This window comes from Musa acuminata, chromosome BXJ2-5, assembly GCF_036884655.1.
Source record: "Musa acuminata AAA Group cultivar baxijiao chromosome BXJ2-5, Cavendish_Baxijiao_AAA, whole genome shotgun sequence".
Classification (NCBI taxonomy): Eukaryota; Viridiplantae; Streptophyta; class Magnoliopsida; order Zingiberales; family Musaceae; genus Musa; species Musa acuminata.
The window spans coordinates 9,443,299-9,469,837 of record NC_088342.1 but is presented as its reverse complement, the minus strand read 5'-3'; the positions used below and the strand labels follow the sequence as shown (position 1 = coordinate 9,469,837).

The following is a 26,539-nucleotide window of genomic DNA, read 5'->3' as shown; positions in this document are numbered from 1 at the left end:
CGCGATACGTCCCACGAGAGAAAGGCAACCCTCGTGGCATCGAACATACATACTAGGGCGAAGTGCAAAGAGCAGTTGCTGTCAAGCCTCCTAATCTGTGGAAATCATGATGCTGAGAATATTGCCGGAGGCTTTTTTAGAGTCAGATCACATAGCAAATGAGGAGCTATAAAAAAACACAATGCGCATACCTTTGAAGTTACTAATTTGCCCCCACAGAAAAGCAAGATGTCGATCAAAGAACCCGAAATATATTGCATTGATCAAATAAGTCTATGCATTCAATAAAAAAAGAAAAAGACGGCGGCATGTTGTTGAATGCAGCTGCTACGGGGCATCAAACCCCAAACTCGCACGCCCTTGGACTAGACTAGAGCTGTATGATCAACTGTTTACATGTAAATCACCTAGCTATAGCCGAAGAAAGACCAGTGGATCGACACGACGGCTATACAACTCCGGCATACCACTTGTACAACGATTATAACATCCGATCAGGCTCAGAAGAGACGTCCAGTGCATTCGACGCTTCGCTTTGCTTCACTTGAACCACTCTGCCAAACAACAAGGCAAGTCAGATAAAAAACACGGAAAGCAGATGTATTCAATTTGAAATTTTTTTGGAAACTATTCATCAGCACAAAAAGTTTCTAACTAACTGCAGTTGTCAGATAATTCCATCTACGACATTCAACTATTCCACCACAAGTCAACCCTGAATAGACTAACAAAGATTTACTATTGCTTCTTTTTTTCTGCGCCCTCAAGACTATGAGACAACAAGAACTTAAAATGCAAATGTATAATTGCATCCCATCATCATATATTTCCATGGTAATGGTTCATTTAAGGCAATCCTTAAGATGCAACAAATTGCTACAGTTGACAGACTTGGGTCAAATTTTGAGTTTTTATCACAACCAGAAGCAGAACAAAGAGATATGTAATATGGCATATATAAACAAAACATAATCAGCATCAATAGGTTTCAAATGCACAATAGCAAACAGTTTTGCTTATGAAAGCATTACAACATAACTACTAAATTGATTAGCAGATATACGATAATTTCATTCTGACAAACTAGCAAGCTTATATGCCTATATGTACCATGTACAAAATCACAAACAGAAACAAAATCACAAACAGAAAAGATTATCTGCAAAGCATTTTAACTGATGGCCTCTGCGAGCAGAAAATCCACAGTACTTGTGCATTCCATAATCCAGAGATTCTCTTCGTCAGATGTATTTTGCTATGTATACCGAAGGGTTGTCCTAAAATCAAGCTGTACGGTACTCTTAATGGTTACTGCATAATTCCCAATATGTTACACAAAGCAAAAAAAACAGTGAGAGGAGCTGAATATACATGTATGTTCCAGATAGTACAAGATGCATGTTTGCACTAATAAAAGATCACAAGCAACAAATTGTGAACCATGAACGAGCAGTGCACATGTCACTATGCAAGTGCAGCAACACATTTGGTTATGAACTCCATAGAAGCAAAGATACAGTGTTAATGTAGAGCTAGTAATCAACAGAGAGGCAGAATTATAAGCAATCAGTTATCATTGCCAATAGAGCAATACATGACCTAAAAGGCTTCTTTTAAATGTAGCATCTTGCTAAGCCAGAAAAACCAAAAGAATGAATCCCAACCATAGGGCTGTTAATGACCCAAGGCTTCTTTTTCAGGTAGCCAAACCAGAACAACAACCCCCCTCATCCCAACACTCTAGGTCAGCTGCATGGATCCTCAGAATGCTAACCTCAATTTGGAAAACACATGCCAACATTTGTAAGTATTCTTCAGAATGCTAACCTCAACTCACAAAAAGGTCTTACCATAAATTGTGGAAGGAGCATGCACAGTACAAGATTATCAGCCTTTACAAGAGCTAAATCTTTGGCTTAAAGCATTTGACAGCCTTCATAAACAACCTCAACGGGGAACGGGCCTTGGAAGACAACAGTTCCAATTTTGTGATAAGATGAAATTGGTTAACCTTACACAACATTTCCTCTGGTTCTGTTTGCAGCAATAATCAGATGTTTTTAAGCTCAGGGAGCCCAAATGAAGTATAAACTCAGTCCCTTTTGGTAGCAGTATTTGATCTTTCTTTTGATGCCTCCTTTACTATTTTCTTTTTCTCAGCTTCAGCATTTCTTGCATTCTCTTCACGCGATTTATTGAACATATTGACAAAGACCACCAATATTGATGTGACTGCAGAAGATGAAAATTAGTGCAAAAGTCAAGAGATAAACCTTTATAAACAAGCATTGTTTAAAAGACAAACAATTGACTGTGTATCTCATCACAGATGAGAAGTGGAAGTCATGTTTTGTCGATTGAAATAGAGCCAAATGTACCCAAAAAGATTGCTGATGCCTTGGAGAAAAGCTATTAAGATCTACAATTATAGCTATTCTTCCTCGCTACATTATGCTACTTAATGCTTCAGAAACAATGAGAACAACTATGAAATTTGCAAGGATCCCAATTAAAACAATGAGAGCAACTATGGAATTTGCAAGGATTCCACAGACAATTATGATAGCAGGAATTTGACTAGTGATTATTTCCAAGTTAACCACTTTTCTATCCGAGTGACTAAAAGCCCGAAAAGTTCACATACTAAAATAGGTGGTCAGTTAAACAAAATTGCCTTATAAATGTATAGAAAACGTTATTTTCTAGAACTATGAGGATTTTACCATACATAAATATAGATTTAAAATACAAAATTAAGTCATTAACATAAAGAAATGCTCCTATATAGTGAATACAACAAAATAGGCAGTGGTTACTGCATCTTAGCACTCATCACCAAGGATAAAATGAAGTTATTGGCCTCCAGATATTGTCTTTACCCAGCTTAAAAGACTGCTCAGCCATAATATATTGATGTCTCTTCGAAAGTCTTTCTCTATATCACCAAATCACTGAACAATTTTCGGTGCAAGTTGGTATTCCAAAGACTACGTAGGGATGCACTTTTTTCTTAGGAGTCAAAGTTTGATATTACTAACTTGTATACAGTTGATGCGAGGATCATTTGTCTCCATTATCGATGTTGTATATCCAAAAAGCATCTTAGTAAATGAAACAATTATTTTTCATTATGTTTTCTTACATTTACAACTAGCTACAAATATTCTCTATGGGTTCTACATAGATAGGATTAGCAGCTATAATAAAACTATCCTAGAAATTAAATTTTACAAAAGATATGATCAACATTAATTGACATTGAAACCTTGTGAAAATAACATGTTGACATCACCTAAATCAGACTTACAATATTCTGCATCAGCCATCAGCATCACGTGAGGCCGGTTTATTCATCATCAGATTTGTGTTCAAAATCAAAACAAACTTTGCATAGATATTATCTAATTTGAAAACCAAATGAAGTCAAATTATTGTCTCACACTGCATGATGTATAGGGAGTTGCAATGGCACAAAGCAGTCACTTCAACAGTACAGCAATATATTGTCTTTCCAACAAGCAGAAAAAACCATACTACCAGCACAACTGATAGGCCAACCAATTGCAGAACAGTTATATTTCATATTCTCATAGAAGATTTGTGAAGTAGTACGTAATATCATTAATAGAGTAACGATTAATCTGTGCCTGTGAGAGTTATACTACTTGCAGTTTAAAGAGAGAAATATTTCCATCCATCAAGTGTTCTCCATTGTTAGTTTGACATCTAGTGTCTGGGGTACCATAGGGGGACAATAAGTTGTGAAATGACCAATAATAATTAAGCTCTCAATGTACAGTAAGAATCATATTCTACAGTCCAACCATGTGTCATCACCTCATCGATCGGGGTTCAAGGGGATTAAATATTCAAAATTTTGGTGCTCAACATTATGCTGAAGAAAGAACTAGATACTACGATGTTCAGAAACATATTCATATACAGTAAAGATAACTAATTTCAATATGTAAAGCATGATCATAGTACAACAGTCTTGTTCCCATATTTATAATTATCTTGGTCAGCAATTAAAGTAATGAAAAAATGGAAAAACGAGAAGCAAAAAGAATTTGAGCAGGTCACTTATAGATAACCTTGTTCGAATGGACAACGAGCTGGATCTTCGCCAAAATACTGAGATAAAGAATCTGCATTTCTTCCCTGAAACAATATAATATTTAGGAGAATCAAAATTGAAAGAACCTACCAATTGATTACAATCAAACAATTAACAAAAATAACTCACCACTTCAGAATATAATGATGTCAGGGACCTAACATCAGCTTCAGCAGTATGAAGGAAACCTTTCAAGGCCTAAAAATGCGATAATGGGATTTTCAGAACATGTGTTCAACTTGTCACATATAATTCACAAGAATGTCTGGTAGAACAGAAGGACGAAACAAAATGGAAAAGGACAATGCAGTTCCTAGAACAGGCCACTTATGAGCCAAGTCATAACTGTTAAGAATCCTAACAATTGGTTATTTGCTTCAATAGGTAGGAAGCCCAGAAAACAAAGGGTAGAAGCACAAATGCAAAAGTCAGAAATCTGCATCATTTCAGACAGAGATCATAAACAACTTTTAAAAATTCCATGATTCAATAATCATTAGCTAGTATAAATACATTGGAACGAAGTCTCATGCACCATGTCATTATACGGTTTAGGGCTATGATATTATGAGATTATACATGTTTTTAGAAATATGGTTGCATTAAACTTTTTACTTCAGTTTTAACCATTAAGTTTCATTTGTGTAGCATACACCAAACCAAAACCCTAAAATCAATCATTTATAGAATGTTAAAATAATACTAGCAGGTACCATATGAGTCAGCTCCATAATGAATGCAACAGTGCAAGCAAGAATGAAAATTTTCGGTACCCTGAAGTTTCAAATGAAGTTATTGAAGGCTCAAGGCATATACTCAAGGTATCAAGATCACTAGAGCCTGGTCACAATACAAACTATGTTACATTGACCCTCCCAAAATCCCGTATGGACAAGAGCCTTGTGGATTTAGCAGCCTTTTTCTTATGTTGCCCAGGATCTGCTTTAGATTTCTTAATTTTGTAAAGAGATCAGATTTAGAAGAAACTAATAATGAAAATTATACTAGTGTAATCCTTAATAAAAGATGGCCAATGACTGTTTTGTTGAGAATCTCCTTGAATTAATTTGCACATTGGTTCACTTTGACCAAAAATGGAGTCATAGATTCCATAGTCAATTATACCAGTACCTGTCAATGCAGTGGAATTTTCACTGGTCTGACAGCTAACCAGTACAAAGATCGGGCAATTTGTGTTGTTTGCAATCCCGTTATCTTGCTCTTTTTGTTAGTGAAGGTAGCATAGTACAGCTTGTTTGCCTTTCTAATTTTTTCTACTCTATTTGTATGTCAACTATACATGAACCTTGCAAACATATATCGTTTGGGTGGTGCACATTTTAGACAATCCCATTTAAGGATGTGACAAAGCATTATGCTTCCCAGTTCCTATATCCTCCACACACAACACACACACCCCTCTCCCCTCTCGCCCCCCATCTTTTCTTTTTCTTCCTCTTCTTCGGTTGCTCTGCTTCAACCTGCCAACTCCTCTCCAGCACCACCGCTCCTCCTATGCCTCTTACACCTACTCCCCTCTCACTTTCACTTTTCCTCTCTGTGCCGGTCCATCCAGTACTAACCTAAACCATTATTCAGCATACTGTACAACAATAGTCCTATGCTGGTTCGGCTGACAATTCTATCATTATCAGACAATATTTTAACCTATACATGGAGTAATTCTACTGTTTGAAATATCTACAAAATTACATTGGCCTAAAAAAACAGTGGTCTCTCCATGACCCGAATATCTGGACTAATATTTTTCACAAACTAATTAGAAAATAGAAACATAAGAAAACAGTCATGTGAGCTCTCGCTCATATATTATATACCATTCTAAAGCCCACGGAGATATCACCATCACTTTCTGATGCTGTGAGCTCTTGCTCAACCTTTTCAAGACCCTTACTCACAGCTTGCATCTCTTCTGCTACCAATTTCAATTGAATCTGGTTTTAGTTTAAAAAAAAAAAGAAGAAGAGTTACTACAAAAGAATCTAGGATCATAAACACTAAAACCATTTATTGCAAGGTCACAAAAACAAGAACTTCTTACCAAAGTGCAATATGGTCATACCTTGGAGGCTGCTTCCAAATGAATCAAGTCCTTATCAAAATCAAGCAACTCTGGCATTTTCTCTGCAAGGAGCTACATATGATATCAAAATTTTAAGTTAAGTGCCATGAATTTGCTTCTTCCTTAACAGAATTGAAATTCCTGAATATGTTAAAGAACTGGATGAAAGAAGTCAAATTTCATTTGAGTTCTACCATTGGCAGGCAAAATTAAATTAAATAACAGCAAACATCACAATCAAAATTATTGTAAGACCTGTTATTGCACAACCTATGATATGATCTTAGTAGGAAAGGTATAAAAAATGCCAGACATACCAGCTTAGTCATGTTGTAACAAGTTATTACAGATAACCACTAAGAAGTTTACCAATAACTCAAATATAATGCATTTGAAAATATATGCATTGCATGCACCTAACTGAGCAATCATTACGGTACCTGGAGAAAAAATGACCTCAGAAACTAGTGACCTAAGTGATGTAATGTTAACTACATAAAACAAAATCAAAATTATATTATTGTAAAAAAAAAACACATAATACTCAACAGAAAGTTTAGTGGTGAGCGGTGCGCAGAAATAAGGTAGGCAACGATGGCAGAAATGGGCTACACATGTTGAGATGGCCAAATCATGAGCACTAATTGAATCAGCAGAAGTTGTCTATTTTTTTTTTTAATTAGACAGGGCTGGACCACTCGAAATGAGGATGGTCTATGTATCAGTCCATGTCCAAACCGGTAAATACCGATCGGTACCGACTGGTCCAAGCAAAATTGCAATCCTTGATTGTTAAAACAAAGAACTGATGCAAAAGGGAATTGGGCAATCTACTAAAAAAAGCTAAAAATTTTCTAGCCATAAATTGAAAATTTTCATTGACAAAATCATCTCAGATTTCAATTGCAAATCCTGGTGAAACTTGGTAGGTACATTAAAAACTTACTCCACAAGTTTGTTATAACATAGACAATCTCATAATAATGAACTCAACGAAAGGAAAAACATTAGAAATTGGATGCAAAGGCAGATATTTTCCAACAAAGTTGGGTCAAATCATTTAAAGATAAAAGGCTAATAGGCAACCATTGTAAGCAATTTAAATTTTTTGTACCAATCAGACAGATCATATGTATGTTACGTTAGTAAGAAAGACATCGAATTTTAAGTAAATACCTTGCATAAATAATGCATCAAGGTCATTTTATTATTTCTCGCACGAGTATCTGATAATTTAAGAAGGCTATCTAGCCTAAATCCCACAGCAGAGCCTGTCAAAAAAAGAAAGTAAATCTCCATTGACAGTAAAAATCATCGAGGGGGTTTAGCATTGGAACATTACCTCGAGCAGTGCCCTGATTTAATGCATTTCCTAATGTAAGAATAGTCTGCATTACTTGCCGCAACTTCAAAGACTCTTTTACCTATGATGCAGAATAATACCTCAATCCAACATAATAAAAAACAGCACTCTTAATTTCATGACTGCTAGAATTAAACCTACCTCTCTAGATGCATCATTGATTGCATTCAAGTTTGTTCGCAACTCGTTCACCTGTTGTTTATAAACAGTGTTATGCTCGTGATAGAACAAAAATATTATGCCGTGGCAGCAAATCTGGGAAGACAATAGAGAAAACAACCTGAGTGGAAAAGGTAATTCTAAAAGAGAAAACTCTTAATTTGGACTCCACTCGAGGGACCTTCATCAGCTCCAGAAAGAACTAGAAAAATTATTGATGAGCTGTACTTAGTAACCATGAAAATTGGGATAGAACATGTGTGCTTGGGTCTTTGCAAACCTGCTCACATCTCCCTAGCATTTCTTTATTGCCAGTGTAGTTCTGAGAAATTAAGAAAAATGAAAAAAAATGGAAAAAAAATGGAAGCATGAGATTAACCAGCAAACATAAAGATAACAAAATAAAAAAATACTAACTCACTTAGTCAATTCCAAAACATTGTAAAAGAACCATCTGGCAAAGTTATGAATTTATCAATGGCAAAATTAAGCTAACACAACCAACATGGCAGTAGCAGCATTAAAATCTTAAGTGAAACAAGAAACTAAAACTCAATGACATAAAGAGAAGTCATAAAAATAGTACATGAAGTTAAGTGGTTGTGATGCCACATCTGATGGTTCTCTTTATAGCTCCAAAAGATTCTTATAGATGTCTAAGAAGTCAGAAGTTGTACTTTATTATGTATCAGGAGTGAATAGATTCACGGTTTGTTAGGACTCTAGCTAGGAGAGTCCTAATTGAGAGGGACATTCATTTAAAACCTACCTAAGCCGACCCCTATTAAAGAGGTGAAGAGGCCGGCTAGGGTTAGGAGGTTGTTTCTTAGAGAAGAATTAGGAATTGTAAAGGAATAGGAGTCTTGAGTAGAAGTCCTATTAGGAATTTGTTAGAAGTAGGAATCTTGAGTAGGAGTCCTATTCAATAGATGAATCTTTTCTGCAATAGATGAATAGCCATGTATTCATCCTCTTTTGATAAGCAATAGATGAATCTTTTCTGCAGCCTTTGAGCAGCATCTTGGAGGGAGGAACCCCTATAGAGTTCCAAGGAGGCCGATCCCCTAAAGAGATCAACCCCAAGTTTAGAAACCCTATAAATAGCCATGTATTCCTCCTCTTTTGATAAGCAATAGATGAATCTTTTCTGCAGCCTTTGAGCAGCATCTTGGAGGGAGGAACCCCTATAGAGTTCCAAGGAGGTCGATCCCCTAAAGAGATCAACCCCAAGTTTAGAATCTGCAAGGGTTCTAACACTTGGTATCAGAGCAGCGTTCTTGGCATCTCGCTGCCCTTCCACTGCCATCCATCAGCCCTCCACAACCGCCCAAAGCAATTCCCACAATTGCTTAAAAGATCGTCGTCGAATTCCGCCATCATCTCCACCACCGCGGATCATCCTTTGATCTCCCCGTGAATTGCAACAGGTTCTGGTTTCCTACCTTACTGCTGCTGCAATTTAGTTATCCTTATTCGAAAATCCAAAAAAAAAAATTGTTCCTATATTGCTGCATAAACTTTTCGTCACAAAGTTTTCATCTCTACGACGAAAGATACATTGCAGAATTCCAACCGCATAGCACCATAGGTTTGATCTTGCTACTATGCTTTTTCTATCAAAATTTCTACGAATTTTTTATGACATCTTTGACACTTCCTAACAGCAGATTTCCCTTTGGTTTTTTTCAAAAAATTCTCAATATAAACCATTGATCTTTTACGTCTAATCTGCTATACTTGAAAATCTGCACTGTAAAATTTCAGCCGCATAGCACTGTTTGTTTGATCTTGATACAATATTTTTTCTATCCAAATCTCTATAAAATTTTTATGATAGCTTTGACACTTCCTAACAATGGATTTTCCTTTGGTTTTATCGAAAAATTCTCAATGTAAACTACTGATCTTTTATGTCCAATCTGCTACACTTGAAAATCTGTGCTGCAGAAAATTTCAACCGCATATTGTTGCCTTAATCCATCTATTTGCAATCTTTTTTGAATGAAATTTCTTATACACTTCATAAATCATCTTTACTTCCATCTAAGATTGATCTATAGAGGAATTCATCTCGAAAACTGATTTTGTGTTTCTGTAAATTTTCGTCCCAAATCGTTGAAATTTTCCGATAAAAATTCTGCTATCGCAGCTTGCACCAATTTCCTTGCTATTATATTGCCGAAATTTTCTTGATTAAAATAGAGATCCTTGCTGTCATATAAACTGTGATTTTGCTGTCAATTCCCTCCTCAAATCTCTCAAGTTTTTGGTGGAAATTTCATTGAGAAACTGCTATTTCTTCGACGACAATTCTACTCTTACAAGACAGCACATACTTGCTGCAACTTCCACTGATTTCTTTCAAACCTTTGCTACCATCTACCACAGATCCAAAACTTTCATCCACACCCCTAAAACTCCACCAAACCACACCCTCAAGCTGCACCCAAAATAGCCACAAAACAAGCCTAAACCGTAGCCTACATCCACCAATCCACCAACCCTTTCGACCATCACCTCTCTCAACCAATACATTCCTTTAACCCGACAACAAAAGAGAGATCTTAACATCACAGATTTGGCGGCATATACTATGACATCTGAGGAGGTAATCAATGCTAAATTCGAAGCCTTCGAGGCGCGAATGGAGGATAAGATTCGGACACTCTTTACCAAACTCAGATTAGGCCGACCACTAAGCCCGAAGAAATCACATCAAGAAGAGAGCTTTGCCCAATCACACCAAGCCCGAAGATATGACTTCCGAGAGGGGAAGCTCTATGACCAACCCCAACTATCCATGCATGAGAGTGGACTTCCCTAGATGGGAAGAAGGAGACCCGATTGGTTGGATCTCGCGCGCGGAGCGATATTTTCGGTACCACAAAACCGCGGATGCATCTATGGTGAAAATTGCAGCTATACATCTTGAAGGGGATGCTATACAGTGGTTTGACTGGTTTGAACATACTTATGGAGTCCTTTCATGGCGATAATTCAAAGAAGGACTGCTGATCCGCTTCAAACCAACCGATTACGAGAATATTGACGGACAACTAGCAAAGATCCAACAAACCTCCACCATTCAGGAGTACCAAATCAAGTTTGAAAGGTTATCTAATCAAACTCATGATTGGTCTCAAAAACAGCTATTGAGGACCTTCATTGAAGGCTTGAAGCCGGAGATTCAAGGAGAAGTTAAAGCGCGACAACCGTATACGCTTATGGCAGCCATCTCTTTCGCACGACATCAAGAAGAGCAATTGAACCATGAAGCTCGGAGGACTAGGGTCGCTCCTCAACCAACAATATTGAAGCCCTCAGCCCCCCCTACTGTCGACCAAGTCCCTACACCAAAGAGGTTAACAAGAGAAGAGCTTCGAGAGCGATATGCGAAGGGGTTATGTTGGCATTGCGACGAGCCGTGGAGCCGTGAGCATCGCTGTAGTAAAGGGAGACTTCTTATGATTGAACCAATAGAAGAAAAGGTCATTGAACATCCAGAAGAGAGCCTTGAACATGAAGAAGAAGATGCAGAAGAAGAGCCACAACCGACCGAAGTTACGGTACATGCACTAGCCGGCTACTCAAATCCGCAAACGATGAAAGTTGAAGGCCTTCTTAAACAGCAACCGATCATTATTCTCAACGACACGGGCAGTACTAATAACTTTCTAAACAGTAAGATTGCTGTCCAGATGGCCTTACCTATCGAGAATTGCAGCAGGTTTGACGTTAAGGTCACCAATGGATGGATTTTGAAGTATGATCGTAGGCGCCCGCAAGTGAAACTATTGCTGATCATGAGGCCTTACCAAGAGATAATTGCATATTTCTTCCTTCTCCCTCTTGATGATAATGAGGCCATGCTCAAAATTAAATGGTTGACGACATTAGGTGATATTTCTTGGAATTTTATGCAACTAATTATGAAATTTTACAGTAAGGAGAAACAAGTGATACTGAACGGGAAACATAGGGGCGACATAACGACGATTTGCACACAACAAATGAAGAAGGTTTTGCATAAAACATGCAGCGGCTTTTTGGCACAACTTGAGCAGCAAACTAAGGGAGAGCCAATAGAATTTGAAGATCCAAACCTACTTCCTTTGCTTGCTGAATTTTCAGATATATTTGACGAACCGCACAACCTACCTCTTTCCCGTCGGTATGATCATTATATAACGATTCTTTCAGGCAAACCTCCAGCAAATACTCGGCCATATCAGTATCTACATCTCCAGAAGGATGAAATAGAAAGGATTATAAAAGAGATGCTCGAAACAGGAGTTATTCGGCCAAGTTGCAACCTCTACTCTTCACCAGTGCTACTTATACGTAAGAAGGATGAAACATGGCAAATATGCGTTGATTATCGAGCTCTCAATGGCATAACCATCAAGGATAAATACCCTATTCCAGTAGTAGATGAATTGCTAGATGAAAGGGAGCACAAATCTTCACAAAGCTGGACCTTTGATCCGGGTATCATCAAATACGAGTGTACGAAGAAGTCATATCGAAAACCGCCTTTCGAATACACAACAGCCACTACGAATTTTTGCTTTCATCAACAAAAGGTGGAATATATTGGGCATATCATATCAGAGAAAGGTGTGACGGTGGACCCCTTCAAAATTGGAGCAATGCAAAACTGGCCTAACCCAAGGAACATAAAATTGCTACATGGCTTTCTGGGTTTAATGGGCTACTACCGTAAGTTCGTGAAAAACTATGGAAAGATCAGTACACCACTCACTTCTTTAATGAAAAATGATACCTTCCAATGGTCGGACAAAGCCTTCGCTGCCTTCGACAAACTTAAGACAGCCATGACGACGATGCGGGTGCTAGCGCTACCAGATTTCAACCGACCCTTCATCATTGAGGCCGATGCATCTGGAGACAGAATGGGAGATGTTCTCATGCAAGATGGTCGACCACTCACATACATTAGCAAGGCATTGTCTCCCCCCTATCAAAACATATTAACATATGATAAGGAGATGCTCGCCATTGTGCACGCAGCACCGAGGTGGAGATCGTACTTGATCAAGCGATGCTTTCAAATCAAGACCAACCATAAAAGCCTAAAATATCTCTTGGAGCAGAAGATATCTTCCCCCGAGCAGCAAAAATGGGTAACAAAGGTTCTTGGATATGATTATGAAATAACTTACAAAAAGAGGAAAGAGAATGTTGTTGCAGATGTGCTTTTACGACTACCTAAGATCATAAAAAAATTGGAGGAACCACCAAGCTCCGTGGCTCATTACAATTGGGACTCAAAAGAATTACATTATAAGGGACGCATTGTGCTTATGATAAATTCTACTTGCATCTTCACGGAGCAGATTTTGGACAAGATTATTCCATATGCAGGGTACTAAATTGAAAAGGAGTACGGTATATCACCCACAAACCGATGGTCAGACGGAAGTTGTAAATAGGTGCTTGGAGACAGCCCAAAGCCACCCACCAAATATGACTACCCAATGAGAACTTCAGACCCAGCCAAGTGCCATTATTGATCGATGGATCGTAACTCGACGACGACGACCCACTACTGAAGTGCTAATACAATGGGCGAACCTACTAACAGAAGATGCCACTTGGGAGAAGTATTACGACTTGAAGATCAAATTCCCAAAATTCATGAATCGTCAGCCTCGAGGACAAGGCTGATTTGAAGAGGGCGGGTCTGTTAGGACTCTAGCTAGGAGAGTCCTAATTGAGAGGGACATTCATGTAAAACATACCTAAGTCGACCCCTATTAAAGAGGTGAAGAGGTCGGCTAGGGTTAGGAGGTTGTTTCTTAGAGAAGAATTAGGAGTTGTAAAGGAATAGGAGTCTTGAGTAGAAGTCCTATTAGTAGTTTGTTAGAAGTAGGAATCTTGAGTAGGAGTCCTATTAGGAGTCAGGGTTTAGAAACCCTATAAATAGCCATGTATTCCTCCTATTTTGATAAGCAATAGATGAATATTTTCTGCAGCCTTTGAGCAGTAACTTGGAGGGAGGAACCCCTATAGAGATCCAAGGAGGTCGATCCCCTAAAGAGATCAACCCCAAGTTTAGAATCTGCAAGGGTTCTAACACGGTTCCACTCAATTCAGGGAACAAGCTACATAATTGGCTATTATCACTTTGACAGGCTAGCACAATGCCAATAAATTAGGGCTGCAAACTTCCATAGCATTCAAAAGCTTGATGAGTTATATCAATTGAAGGTATGCCACCCTTGATATCCATCAGAAACATATAACGAGGCATAAACAGGGCAATCTGGTTTAGTGCTCTAGGAACAAACTTCTGATCGTGCATGAGGATATAACTAACAAACCAATCAGCAATCTGAATATGTAAAAAACCCGTGGAGCAGCAAATTTCCTTTATTAAATGAACCACTATGGAAGTGGCAACTCATTGGTTACAGGAGCCTAGAAGATGTCTCAAACATTGGTTACAACTTCGTGATAACCGATTATTGAGTTCTCTCATTCGGTAAACCTTAAGAAAAATCATATTAAAATGATAACTAGCACAACAACTCATACACATTCTCTGAACTTTATGGCTTCCAGTAAATTTTACAGCACGGGAAGTTGATCTACTGTGTCAGACGAAACTTATTTTGATGATTTAATTAGATCTAGATATAGCTTGTCATTGTGATATAAAAGAGTGATTGCATGCATAAGCAAAATGTGATAGGAAGTGTTTTATAGCTACATAATGGAAATCAATCTACCACCCAAGTAAAGCACACCCCTTTTCTTTATTGATAAAGATAAGCAATCTAAGCCCTTGAGGGATAAGATATTAGATAAACTAGGCTTTGGATAAGATTGTAGGAATCCGTATCTGTGAACATGACTCTGTTCTGGAAAAGGAAATAAGGTTAAAAAATCACATTAGAAAAATGAGAGACCACAAGCAAATAATTTTCTTAAAGTTGCAATCCTTTTCATAATTAAACCTCAAAAATCCTAAAAAATACTTTAGCTAATTAAACATATCAGCAGAAATGAAAATACAGTCAGATGCAAAGAAAAGGTACAGTTACTTGTAAAAATCTTCAAATTAAGCAAGACAATTATCCTCGAGCTCACAGCTCCCATAATTAAATTTGAGGCTTTACCTTTAACATTTCCATTTCTTCTTTTGTAGGACAAAATTTGATGAGATTCTCCACTTGGTCAATTTCCAAAACTGAGGTATCCAGAGCTAAAACTGCATGCTGGAGATAAAGAAGTTTAAGGAATTATGCACTAGAATTGATAGTTAATCATGCAACTAAGACCGAAAAAACAATTAACTTATATGTTTCCAGAGAACCCGACTTGTGGTTTGGTGAACTCTATGAGCTTCCACTTGAGGTAGGAAAAACCAATATCCATGTTTCAACTTGAAAACATTATAAAACACATGCTTTATTAGAGTATGGACATAGGTGCCAGCAGAAACCTACATGTGGTGGAGTGAGCTAGCGGTGATCCACATAGTATGCATGTGAACCACATGTATCTCCTTAAACTTTTGCCATACACGGGAAGCCAGTGAGCAAGCCCTAATCAAGCTATACTCGATAAAGCAAGAAAATGATGACTAAGTTCTAAATTCTCAAAAAGGTCAATCCATCTTACACATACAACTTCTACACTGAAGATGACGACAATAAGCTTGTCCTACTTAATAACTTCCAGTCTACATTACCTTGCTACTAATTTACAAACCTCATCCAAAGCATAAAACACCACCAGCAAGTTATCAAGGAGCACATGAACCCTTATGGGATCATCCTGAGGTCATTGTACAACTCAGAAGCAAAAACATATTTCATAATGCCAAAAAGCCTATGTTCAGAACCAGTTGAACGAAAATGAGTGGCCAAATAAAACTGATACTACCCAGCTTCCTCAAATAATGAACTGTCACCATTACAATGAATATATTTTCAGGAAGTAACCAAATTTTTTGCGCCAATTAGCCATCTAGCATAATGAATACATCAATTTCCTTAAATTGATGACAGCATAACTAAAACTTCAACACCAAGTAGTAGATAGACGACCTCCAAAGTAAAATAAACAAAGATATCATGAATCTTAACCATTATCTCCTATCAACATATACTGATGTCATAACAAATGAATACATGGTTGCTGTAACCTACATAGCCAATAATGTGATAATAAAATTAAGAAGATTCTGGATGCTGAAAACTAATTAGGCAAATGCAACATGGCCATAATGATGAACAATAATCTAAACTCTTCGATGTCCTGAGCAATCTAAACTCTTCGATGTCCTGAGCTGCTCTTGTACTCTGCACCAGCTATGAAGAGTGTGATGTATGACTGGTTAGAATTAAAATTATATTGGACACAGTGATATCACTAATCTTCACAGTTGAACACATCTAATTAATCCACATATCTAGTTATATGACACAACCTTCTAAGGGTAAATTGAATTGCACACAATTTCAGACATTTCTGTCCTCTTAGCATCTCTCTAACTAAATATAATTAATTATATAGTTTCATGTTCTATGACTAGCTAAACCCCACATTTTCTGACACTAGGTTTCCCCAGCTTATCTCCACCCTATGTGGCCGTCTACATGCAGTTAACACTGTCGTACTCCATCGGCATAGATGAACAGATTGACACAAAACAGGCAAAGGAGCCAACCTATGATACATGAAGACAAAATTTTATATCAAGTTTCTCAGTATTTTCTAAAAATGAGAACAAAAAAATACGTATCATTTTTTCAGCCAAATTACATACCACAAATGATAAGATTAGTGTGAACTAACTGTATATCCAGGTTCCAGTTCTCAAGAACATCTGCAGAAATCGAGATTTTTCAGGGCCAAGTAACTCCCACCCGAAGAATTGGTCAACAGCAATTCCTGAGCAAACTTAAAATCATCCCCAGAAGTCATATTTATCCTGCTGATGTTGAATGATTTGATAAAACTTAGCCTATTCATCAATCCCAGGCCAATCCTAAGCCAATTTTCACCAGAAATGTTTAATTTCTGTTTACCAAGATCTTAGACTTATCATGGCAATTCATGCCAATACTTGTACAATAATCCAGATCTGTCAAGGTGCAGACCAAAGAAAGCCATAACCAGCCAGTTCTTATTCAATAATCCGGTTCAACCAACCTACTTTAATTTCGATCCCAGATCCAATCTTGATCTTCAAAACCCTACTTAAAACCAGGGTTTGCCGTACCGAGCCGTACCGCCCGGTACGGGCGGTACGTACCGGTCCGACAAGTTATCGGTACGCGGACCGCCCTGTACCGGTCCGCACTGTAGCAGCGCTACAGTAACACTGTAGCGAATGTAGCAGCGCTACAGTGCTCGGTACACCTCGGTGTACCGGTCGGTACACCCGTACCGTACCGTACCGAGCATGAGTCGAAATGCCGGTACGGTACGGTACGGCGAACCTTGCTTAAAACAAATACATTAGATTGCGTCTGTTGTCTGATCCAATCCTCCAACTCATACAGTGAGCATGAATATTTGGATTATTTCCTATGATGTCTTTAAGATCTACTAAGAACCAAAGTTGATTTTTAAATTTTCATGCCAAGGGGAGTCAATACTGAAAAAAAATTAAATTTTACAGAATTAGTCCTTATCCTGAATTATGAATGGAAACTCAGAACAAAGCATTTCAGGAACTATATATGAAAGGAGAGGAAATGGAAATGATATAGTGAGGTTACCCCCTAGATATCAAAATTGGACTGAATGTACATTTATAAACATGAAGTCATACCACTAAAGAAAGCCAAACAAACATTGAACTTGCAAAAACATAATTTATCGTAATAAATGAAACAAGACATGAAGACATATAAAAGATCAGAGAAATTGTAATGTTATAGACTAACAATAAAATAGGTAAACAGTCACTCAAAGGCATATTACTAAAAAAAAAAAAACATATTACTAGATAAACAAGGAAAAAAAAGAACTCACAATCATATCAGGAAGCGGCATCTTGATTTTTGTAAGCATAATCTCACAATTATTTGCTCTACGCATGTCGATCTAGTAACAAAAGAGAGAAAAAAAAGATCCATCATCAAAGTTGTAACAAAAAAATATGTTGTGGATTTAAGTGCCACCTCTATGCTATGTATGCAAACCATTGACTACTTACAGGAGATTCAAAAGGCATGAGATATGCCACATGGTTACATGTCATTATGTAAAATTTGATTAGTTGCAATGCAGATACTCTGCATTAACCATGCACGAGTGTTTATCATAATAGTATCATGAAGAACTGAGTAAAAGTGGAAAATGTAGCACCCTACTCTAGTAATACTCGTATAATGTGATATCAATAACATTTCCCTGTTAATTCATCTATTTTTGTAAAATAGCTGACAGTTTTTTTTAATGCAAAATGTCAACTGTACGAAAATGTCCATCAAAGAGAGCTAAGTGCCAAAGAAAGAACTGAAGATCAAAGGGAGCTATATAAAAGCAAGAAATCATTTTCTAAGTGTTATTAGGCAGTGCCATCATTTTTGAAAATTTATCCATAGTCATGTCTCTTTTAGCAACAAACTTCCTTTTAACATAACAACAGTGTTAACCTACAAAAACCAATATAACATAGAAGATATATTTAAAAAAAACAGAAGTTTCTTTTTGATAAGGGTAATTGAATACATTTAAACAAAGATTAAGATACAAGGCCACAATTCAGAATCAGAAAAGAAAATTTACAATTTGGGGGTGATGAAATGGTCAAAAAGATTAAGTAGCTCAGTGGAATTACAGAATTTACAATCATACTTATATAGACTAATTAGAAAATATTAAGATAATACAATTACTCAGTATATTGTAGAAGAAGCTAAAGACCTAGGCCTAATAACCATCATCTAAGCACATAGAGGAGTCATAAATACATGCATACACAGTATGCATAAACAAAGCACATATTTGTAAGTTGTAGTTGCATGTACCTCCTAATAAGGTTACCAATAGTTTTTGCAGGCTTCTAGAATTCCAGTCATCCTCTGCCTCTTCCAGTGGGGATAAGGCCTTTTTCAAGCCCCTTATCCTCAACAATGGTTATACATCAAAAGCTATCTAAAGTTGTCCAATTGCTATAGTCCACCTTGCCTAATAAAACAGTGTGCAATGAGAATGGTCTTGTAGCAATTTGAGAGAATTGTAGCCCCATTTGCAGTAGATATTCTCCTTGAAAATAGATGTATCAAATATATGGGCATTAGGCTTACACTTGGATACAGCTTAGCACAATTGTTTATTGGACAGTATACCTGGTATTGAACCAAATTATGCAAACATGCCTATTGACCATACTCGTTGATCATCAGGCTAGTAAATACCAGTTTGTACCAACTGATGCAGTCGGTTTTAAAATCCTTGCTTGAGACACTTATTAGTGTACTTGACATTTTCACACTAATTGGAACTTCATATCTCTAGAATATATCCATATTCCATCCTAATTAAATTTTAATGACAGCCTTTTGTTGTATAGTTCCTGAACTTCTATCAACATCCCTGTTCTTCATCAGTTTGTTTAGTATTCAACAGTATGACACTAAGAATACTCAAACTTTAACCACATATTCTAGTTCCGTTCAGTTTCACTTTGTTGCAACTTCAAGTTTTACTGCCATTTTATAGATCAGGTGTTTAAGTAATAGAACATGTGATGTCCCAACCACAAATAGAACATGTCCCGACCACATAAAACTAAATTGTTCACATCAGGTATCCACCCAAGCGACGTTAGCATCAGATTATTCATTTTGACATCTGCATCAACATATTAAGTGCATGTTGACATAATTTTTTTTTTTTTGCATATTTGTTTTACATTTTTAAATTTAGAACTCACACACGGATACATATATATTGATCTATCGGCACACATGTTTATGTAGTACATATTTGCATCAGTATATGTATTCACAAATGCAAACATATAAAATTTTGCACGAGTACATGCATAAAGTAACGAAAATCCTACAACTAGATGAAGCTCATGCCCTATGGTTTATCTGCTGCTTTATGACCATGTGAGTTCTTTTCTAAATCCCTATGCAATATAAAGCCCCTATATTGTGTACATGCTTTTATACCCATAAATTTCAATGAGAAATACAAATAATGTTCTTTTTGTCAAAAGGAAAAACACAAAATTCAAGTGTGATCAGTTTCCACAAAATGAAAAGTTGGGTATAAGATTAATAGTCCAAAAAAACAAAAAAAAAACATTGTGGTTGAGAATTATTATAGAAAAATTATTTAAATGATTACATGTGATTCTGTTTTTGTTGCAGGGAATGCAATTTTGGCTCTGCACATGCCCAAATAATCCAAATGCAAATTTATACTTTCTATTGTGAACCATACACAATCATACATGTACATTCATCATGATTTTGGACGGCATGAACTGACAGACCTCATAAAACAACATAACCATAAAAAAAATTTTGTAGCTAAAACACAAAAATAGACACAACAGCCATGCTTTACACAGTTTTTAGCAATTTAAACAAATTTTCTAGGAAATATAATTTAAAATTAATATATTTGCAAATGGATCAAACAGCATTTCGTTCCTAAATTAATTCTTTAACCACGATGACTGCAATGATAGAGCAGCATGAAATAAAAATATGGAGAATGAAGTTGAAAGCAGTATTTAAAGCATTGTCTTCCATTGACATGTAGTGCCTTTCTTTAAGATAAAATAACTGTGAAATACCAAGGAAAAAAAAAAGTCAAGTACCAGGTGAACTATTTCAGGCTTGGTGGTGCTAGTACCACGTCGAGCTCCACTTTTATCCCGGCCACTCTCATGAGAAGCAGTTGTGGTTGAGAAAAGACTTTCTAGTTCAGAGAGATCTATCTCGGGAGCCCTATCAAGAAGGTTAAGAATACATGAGATTTCAAACTTGAGAAGAATCAGTTTGTTTACAGGGCAGATGATAAAGCAGCTCAACATATGCAAGTGAACCAAAATAATATCTATCTTTCAGGCCTTAATAATTAACTCATCAGAAGAATTTTGTGTTAGTCAAGGTTCATCCCACCAAGACACTAAAGTTACAGTAAGTACAGAACCCTTACCACTGCAAACATATATAAAACCTAGAGTACATTTATATGGTTGGAACAAATATGTTGAATAAGGTTAAAACAACATTCAGGCCTTTGGATTATTGTCGTGGCCACCAGGCTTTTTAATAAATCATGGACTGTAATAGATTTTTTATCTGGCAGATACCTGGATTGATTTTCTTGCTTCTGAGAATCAGCCCAGAGACTTCCTTGCATTGCTCGTGTAACCTTCACCCAATGCAATGGCTTTAATGGAGTTTTCTTTGGTGGAATAGACTGCAAAGATCCACGACCCTTCCCTGAACTAGAAGCAATCAATCTACCTCTTCCTGATGCTGGAGCAGGGGGTGCTAATGTATTTAGATCTTTTAGTCCAGGAGGTTGTGGTGGCGCTGGCACTCCATGGCTTCCCCGTTGTAAGGGTGGTGGAAGGGGCACAAGTCCAGGAGGCTTCAGTGCTTGAGGAGGTGGTGGTGGAGGCATACCTTTGCTGCCAAACGACGGAGGAGGAGGTGGGCCTGGAGCATTTCCCCTTCCATTTTTCAATGGTGGAGGAGGTGGTTGTGGGACAGCATGAACAGTACCATGATCAATGTGACTTAAACTCGATGAAGGAGGCGGAGGTGGAGGCGGAGGTGGTGGGCTCCTATTAGATGCAGCAGTCACAGGAAATGAGGGAGGAGGGGAAAGGAAAGAACCCTTATTTGATTTAGTGCTAGGAGGTGGGGGTGGGGGTGGGGGTGGAGGTTGAGGAGGATTAGGAGGTGCATGACTTTTACCAGGTGTGGAGAAGGGAGGTGGTGGAGGAGGCGGAGGAAGAGCGTTACCGGACATGGTGGAGAAAGGTGGTGGAGGAGAAGGTACTGAAGGACTCCTACTAGTTATGGTGGAAGGAGGCGGAGGAGGAGGTGGTGGTGGAGGACCTCTACCAGATATGGTGGAGGGAGGAGGAAGGGGAGACGGTGGTGGCGGTGGCGGTGGCGGCGGACCTCTGGTAGATGCTGCAAAGGGAGGCAGGTACGGAGCTGGTGGTTGTGGTGGCGGAGGAACTTTCCTAGATGTGGCATACAGAAGAGGAGGAGGAGGTGGTGGTGGTGGTGGTGGTGGTGCAAGAGGAACTTTACTAGATGTGGTGGACAGAGGAGGAGGTGGTGGTGGCGGTGGTGCTGGTGCTGGAGGACATCTAATGGATATGGTGGACCGAGGTGGAGGTGGTGGTGGTGGTGGTGGTGGGGGTTGTGGTGGAAGTGGCAGAGATTGACCATTTTTTCCTGTAGTAGAGATTGGCGCTGGCGGCAGTGGCGGAGGTGATGGTGGCAAAATAGAAACTTCAGATGAGGACGACAGTGGTGAGGGTTGTTGAGATTTGACCGTTGGTGAAGAGGGAGGGGGAGGGAGAGGTGGAGCAGCTTCTGGAACAAAATTAGGTGTTCCCAATCCTCCAAAAGTACCTTCAGAAGATGGAGGAAGGGAAGGTGGTGTAAGTACAGCATCAGTGGAGATATTTGACTGTGGCGAACCTGTTACACATTTTATAAGCATAATTTCTTATACTTTATCAGAAAGTACAAATATGTGAAAGATAAGGTCACCTGTTGAATCAGAATCTTGAGTAGCAGAATCAGCAAGTATGTTTTCCACATCCATACTGATACTTGAATGATGCTGAACTTTTTCACTGTCCACTGAAACAACAGAATCTGAAGTTACAGAATCTTTTTCCTCATCAGATTCTAAGGGCGACATTAGAGGTATCTGCAGCCCCACCTTACTTTGAAGCCTTGAAATCTCCTTGGCATCAGTTAAAATTAGCTTTTCGAGTTTTTCTTGCAATGCATTTGCTGATATTTGTTTGAGCAGCCAAAAGGCATCATCATCATTTCTCTCAAACCATTCAACACCACTGAAAAGTTCTTGCACCTTTTCAAAAGCTTCAATGGGCAATCCACCTTTCACTTCTCCATTTAAAATTGCAGTTGGAGCTCTAGGAGGAGAGATGTTCTCAGTTTCACCAAAAAGCACCTGATGTTGCACATATCAAGTACGAACAGGTGAACTAACAGTATCTATAGTTTCACGAGACAAAATAATATTGATTGTTGGAAATGCAGCTCTACTTGGTGAAATAGCCCACGTTTACCTCTGCTCGGAAACCCTTTGGAAACCGGTCCTTCGAATCCCAGAGTATATCCACATCATCAGAGTTCAGCATGAGAATGTTAGATCGAATGAAGGCAGTGTTGAACATGATACGGAACATCATTACTTCCCTATCTGGATCTAAATCAAGATGAACACATTCCAAAACAACATCTCCCTGAACTAAGCACTGTATATCAATTTTTATAACATCACAATCCTCCTGCAAAAACATGCAATCTCAACATGTTGCCATATAGAAATTCAAACTAATCGTGGCACATAAGTAAGCAACAAATATAACATACCTGCTGATAGTGCCGTAAAGATTTCTTCTTAGACATCGTGAAGAGTGTATTGCTCGAAAGATCATCCTTTTTATGAATATTATGTCCAAAAATACGGATTAGTGGCCTGCATCCGTTCTCTGAATCAAAGCTTGGAATGCCTCGAAGAATAAGGCAATCCAATGAAAGAGCCCGTTCCATGGGGGGCCATTCTGGTGTGATATTTCTTCTAGAAACATACTGCAAATAGCGTAGTTGAGATGGGAGTGGGTTCAATGGTGATAAAAGCTGTAAAAAACCTCTAGGGGCCTCCCGATGTACAATATCTAGAGTTTTTTGTTCAGTGCCATGCAATTTTCTAAAAGTCAAGAAACAAGCTAAAAGAAATGCTAACAATGGCCAACCCCCTCTTTCGCAATGGAGCAGTATAATGTTTTGGTTGTTCCGAAGAGACAACCAACTCTCTGAGACACGAAGGAAGTGATGAACAAGAGACAATGGAAGAAGTGGACAGCCTTCAAACTGTCGTGGATAATCAATTATGGTGACATCATACTTGCACAAAATTTCGGCGAACTGACTTCGTTTTTCTCCCTCTCTAAAATTGAACGCAAGGAAGGAAGAATCAGCATGCTCTTCATGAAGCTCAGTAACAATTTCATGCAAATAGATATGATATAGTCCATCTGGTACAACCTCAGTTGAGAAGCATGAATCAAAAACTGCACATGGTAACAATATCTTACATAAATATTTGAGAACATATATAAAATCAAAAGGTAAATTAGATACTTACCATAAACTCTGTCCACAAATTCTAGCAAACCATCAGGTGGCCTTTTGTAAAAGAACCTGCTAAAAAGGGACATCTTACAGAAGATATCGCTTCGACACCAAATGAGAGAAACTCAGATTGCAGGGTTTAAAGATTTTGTTATGCCAAAAATCTGTCCATTTTCCGGGTTATTCTGGACTCCAAACACCAATCACAAGCAAGCATTGTAGTAAGCATCGTCAATTTGATCCCTGGAGATAATAAGCAACCAGAAACTATAAATAAAGATTTAAATGCTCCAAACTTGACGAAGTTTATTACTTTGTACATGGTTCAATGGTGGAAAATAGTTGGAACGTTATGGCTTGTTGTTGTTCTTATTGTTTTAGATAATAAGAAATATATGTAAAATGTGTCAAATGGAGTCAGAATAACTGAGACAGTGTAAGATTTTTGAAGTTGGTGTAAGATTCAAGAAGTCAACTTTTGCAATCTTATTAGGATGAAAAAGCTTCCAAGTGATTGGCAAGCAACATTGGACATAATATGGATAACATAAAGAGAAGATCTAGTAAGAGCATGATGAATTTTGATCCTAGTGTTCCAAAAACACATGTAGTATTTCATAGAGTTACAGAGCAAAGATGGCCATGATCATTTCACCACACAAACAAAAACCTTGAAACAAGAATGCTACACAAAAGTTAAGTTAATTAAGCAGCTCCAGACTCGCATTTATTTGAGGGCAGTATCAATAACACAATGAACATCCATTCATTATAACTCTGTTATGGTTTCTATAATAGCTTTTTATTGTCTTGTTCTACGTCTCTTTCTCCTGTTAATCATCGTTGACTTGCTTTGATTAATTGGTACATATAGGGGTGTTGTTTTTAACATGCCCATACCACCCTAAATGCTGTTATTCAAAATCCACATATTTCATATTCTATCTTTTCTAATAATTCAACAGATCCATCTTGCCATCTTCATCTCAACAAAACCATAATTTTGAGCACCACATGCCTTGCTTTGACAGTACATTATTGTCATTCAGATTATGACCCAGCAAAATCCAAGGTACATAATGCTAGGAAACCTATATTGTTAACACCCCAAATAGCTTCCCGTTTATCCATGGCATGCCATCTATAATGTTTCCTTTAAGTGGCAAACAAGTTTTCGTAAATGACTCTTACTTCATTATTACAGTGTTAGGAAAAGCTATCCCAGCAAGAATAGTTCTTCTGTAACAGGGCAAACACCCTAATTGATTGACAGGAAGACCAGGCATAACATTAGATGTCACTAGTCTAGAAGATTTACCTATGCCGCTCATAAAAAGGATCAAGAAAGAACTATAATGCAGGTTATAACAACAAGATGCTGAGAGTGTAGCTCAAGATGCAGCCATGAAGCAAGAATTTCTCTCATGATCACAAAAAGAAACAATTTCTTGAACAAAAAGAAGTGAACCCGCCAATATCACTGCATTCAACACTGATATAGAAAACTGCCTAACCAAGTAGCAGGAAAACCAGAAACTCACAACAGACATCACCCGGATATGAGGTTGCCTATGTCACCCTCAAAATAGAGGCAACAAAGAACACTCGCGCGTTACAGAAACTCAAAATGCAATCATGGAGCCAGAAATTTCTTCCATGATCGACAAAAAAGAAAAAGTTATTGAACAAAAAGTTAACAACATCTTGAACCCACCAATAGCTGTAAACAAAAGCAACAAGTTCCATTCCTATAACTATGCCCTAATCTTGATAATCCGCTCTTTCGTTGCCCTAGAGCCCTACAGCAGGAAACAATCTGCATTCCGCAGGCACGGGATGCTAGCTCTATAAACTAATTATCATCGAAAATGCCGATACAGTCAACAGGGCAAAAGCAATGCCCTTACCAAGTGACCGTGAGACATGACACTAACGTTAGGGATCACTGCTCTAGGAGATTACCTATGTGACGACCTAAAGAAGAGAACATTCATGCGGGTTACAGAAACAAAATCCTCAGCTCAAAACGCAATCGTAGAGCGGGACACCTATTCCGCGATCGACAAATAAAGGAACAAGTCCTTGAGCAAAAAAGAATCAATTTCTTTAACCCGCCATCAGCTCCAAAGAACAGCGCATTCAAGCCCAAGGATGGATGGCTTCGGCGTTCAAGAACCACCCGAATCCGGTCGTGTACGCCGACGGGACCCTCTCCAAGAACCGACAACAGCCAATCTGAACAATTACCGGTGGAAGAAGGGATCGATGCTTACCCTACACACAAAACCCCCCCAGGAGGTGGATCGACGAGATGGGGTCGAAGAAGAAGGGCGTGGAGGCGGAGGGTTTGAATTCGAACTGTGGTGGGAAGCGAATTCGAACTGGCTGAAGAGCCTCCCTACAGCCGCTGCCGATGGTGTGTTCGCTCGCGTGAATCCCAACTGTTGAATGCCCAA

The 26,539-nt window shown here is 38.1% G+C and overlaps 1 protein-coding gene across 3 annotated transcripts; it reads right to left on the bottom strand.

Annotated features, from left to right (window-relative positions):
• Positions 1–231: 231 nt before the first annotated feature.
• LOC135612409 (formin-like protein 3) lies at positions 232–26,539 on the bottom strand. 3 transcript variants are annotated; one of them, XM_065108682.1, is made up of 20 exons: positions 26,357–26,539; positions 24,097–24,326; positions 23,322–24,022; positions 23,015–23,236; positions 22,467–22,896; positions 21,041–22,394; positions 20,543–20,672; positions 17,734–17,805; positions 14,865–14,963; positions 8,003–8,044; positions 7,844–7,924; positions 7,705–7,755; positions 7,543–7,624; positions 7,377–7,471; positions 6,201–6,272; positions 5,956–6,072; positions 4,247–4,315; positions 4,095–4,161; positions 1,851–2,232; positions 232–554 (listed from the first exon to the last, which is right to left on the bottom strand). In XM_065108682.1, exons 2-19 carry the CDS (start codon positions 24,167–24,169, stop codon positions 2,093–2,095), a joined length of 3,897 nt encoding a protein of 1,298 aa, XP_064964754.1. In that variant the 5' UTR covers positions 24,170–24,326; positions 26,357–26,539; the 3' UTR covers positions 232–554; positions 1,851–2,092. The 3 variants fall into 3 exon arrangements, with proteins under 3 accessions (XP_064964754.1, XP_064964755.1, XP_064964756.1); XM_065108684.1 differs by lacking the exons at positions 232–554; positions 1,851–2,232; positions 4,095–4,161; positions 4,247–4,315 and having other exon boundaries at positions 6,201–6,262; XM_065108683.1 differs by lacking the exons at positions 232–554; positions 7,377–7,471; positions 7,543–7,624; ... (1 more) ...; positions 7,844–7,924; positions 8,003–8,044 and having other exon boundaries at positions 1,946–2,232.

Bases quoted from the DNA above. Each gene is read 5' to 3' on its own strand.
- LOC135612409 (XM_065108682.1), bottom strand. From the start codon at position 24,169: ATGTCCCTTTTTAGCAGGTTCTTTTACAAAAGGCCACCTGATGGTTTG. The intron at 23,237-23,321 runs GTATGTTATATT...ATGTTTTTGCAG, and splicing joins CTTTACGGCACTATCAGCAG to GAGGATTGTGATGTTATAAA. The intron at 6,273-7,376 runs GTATTTACTTAA...TATCATATGTAG, and splicing joins TGATGCATTATTTATGCAAG to CTCCTTGCAGAGAAAATGCC.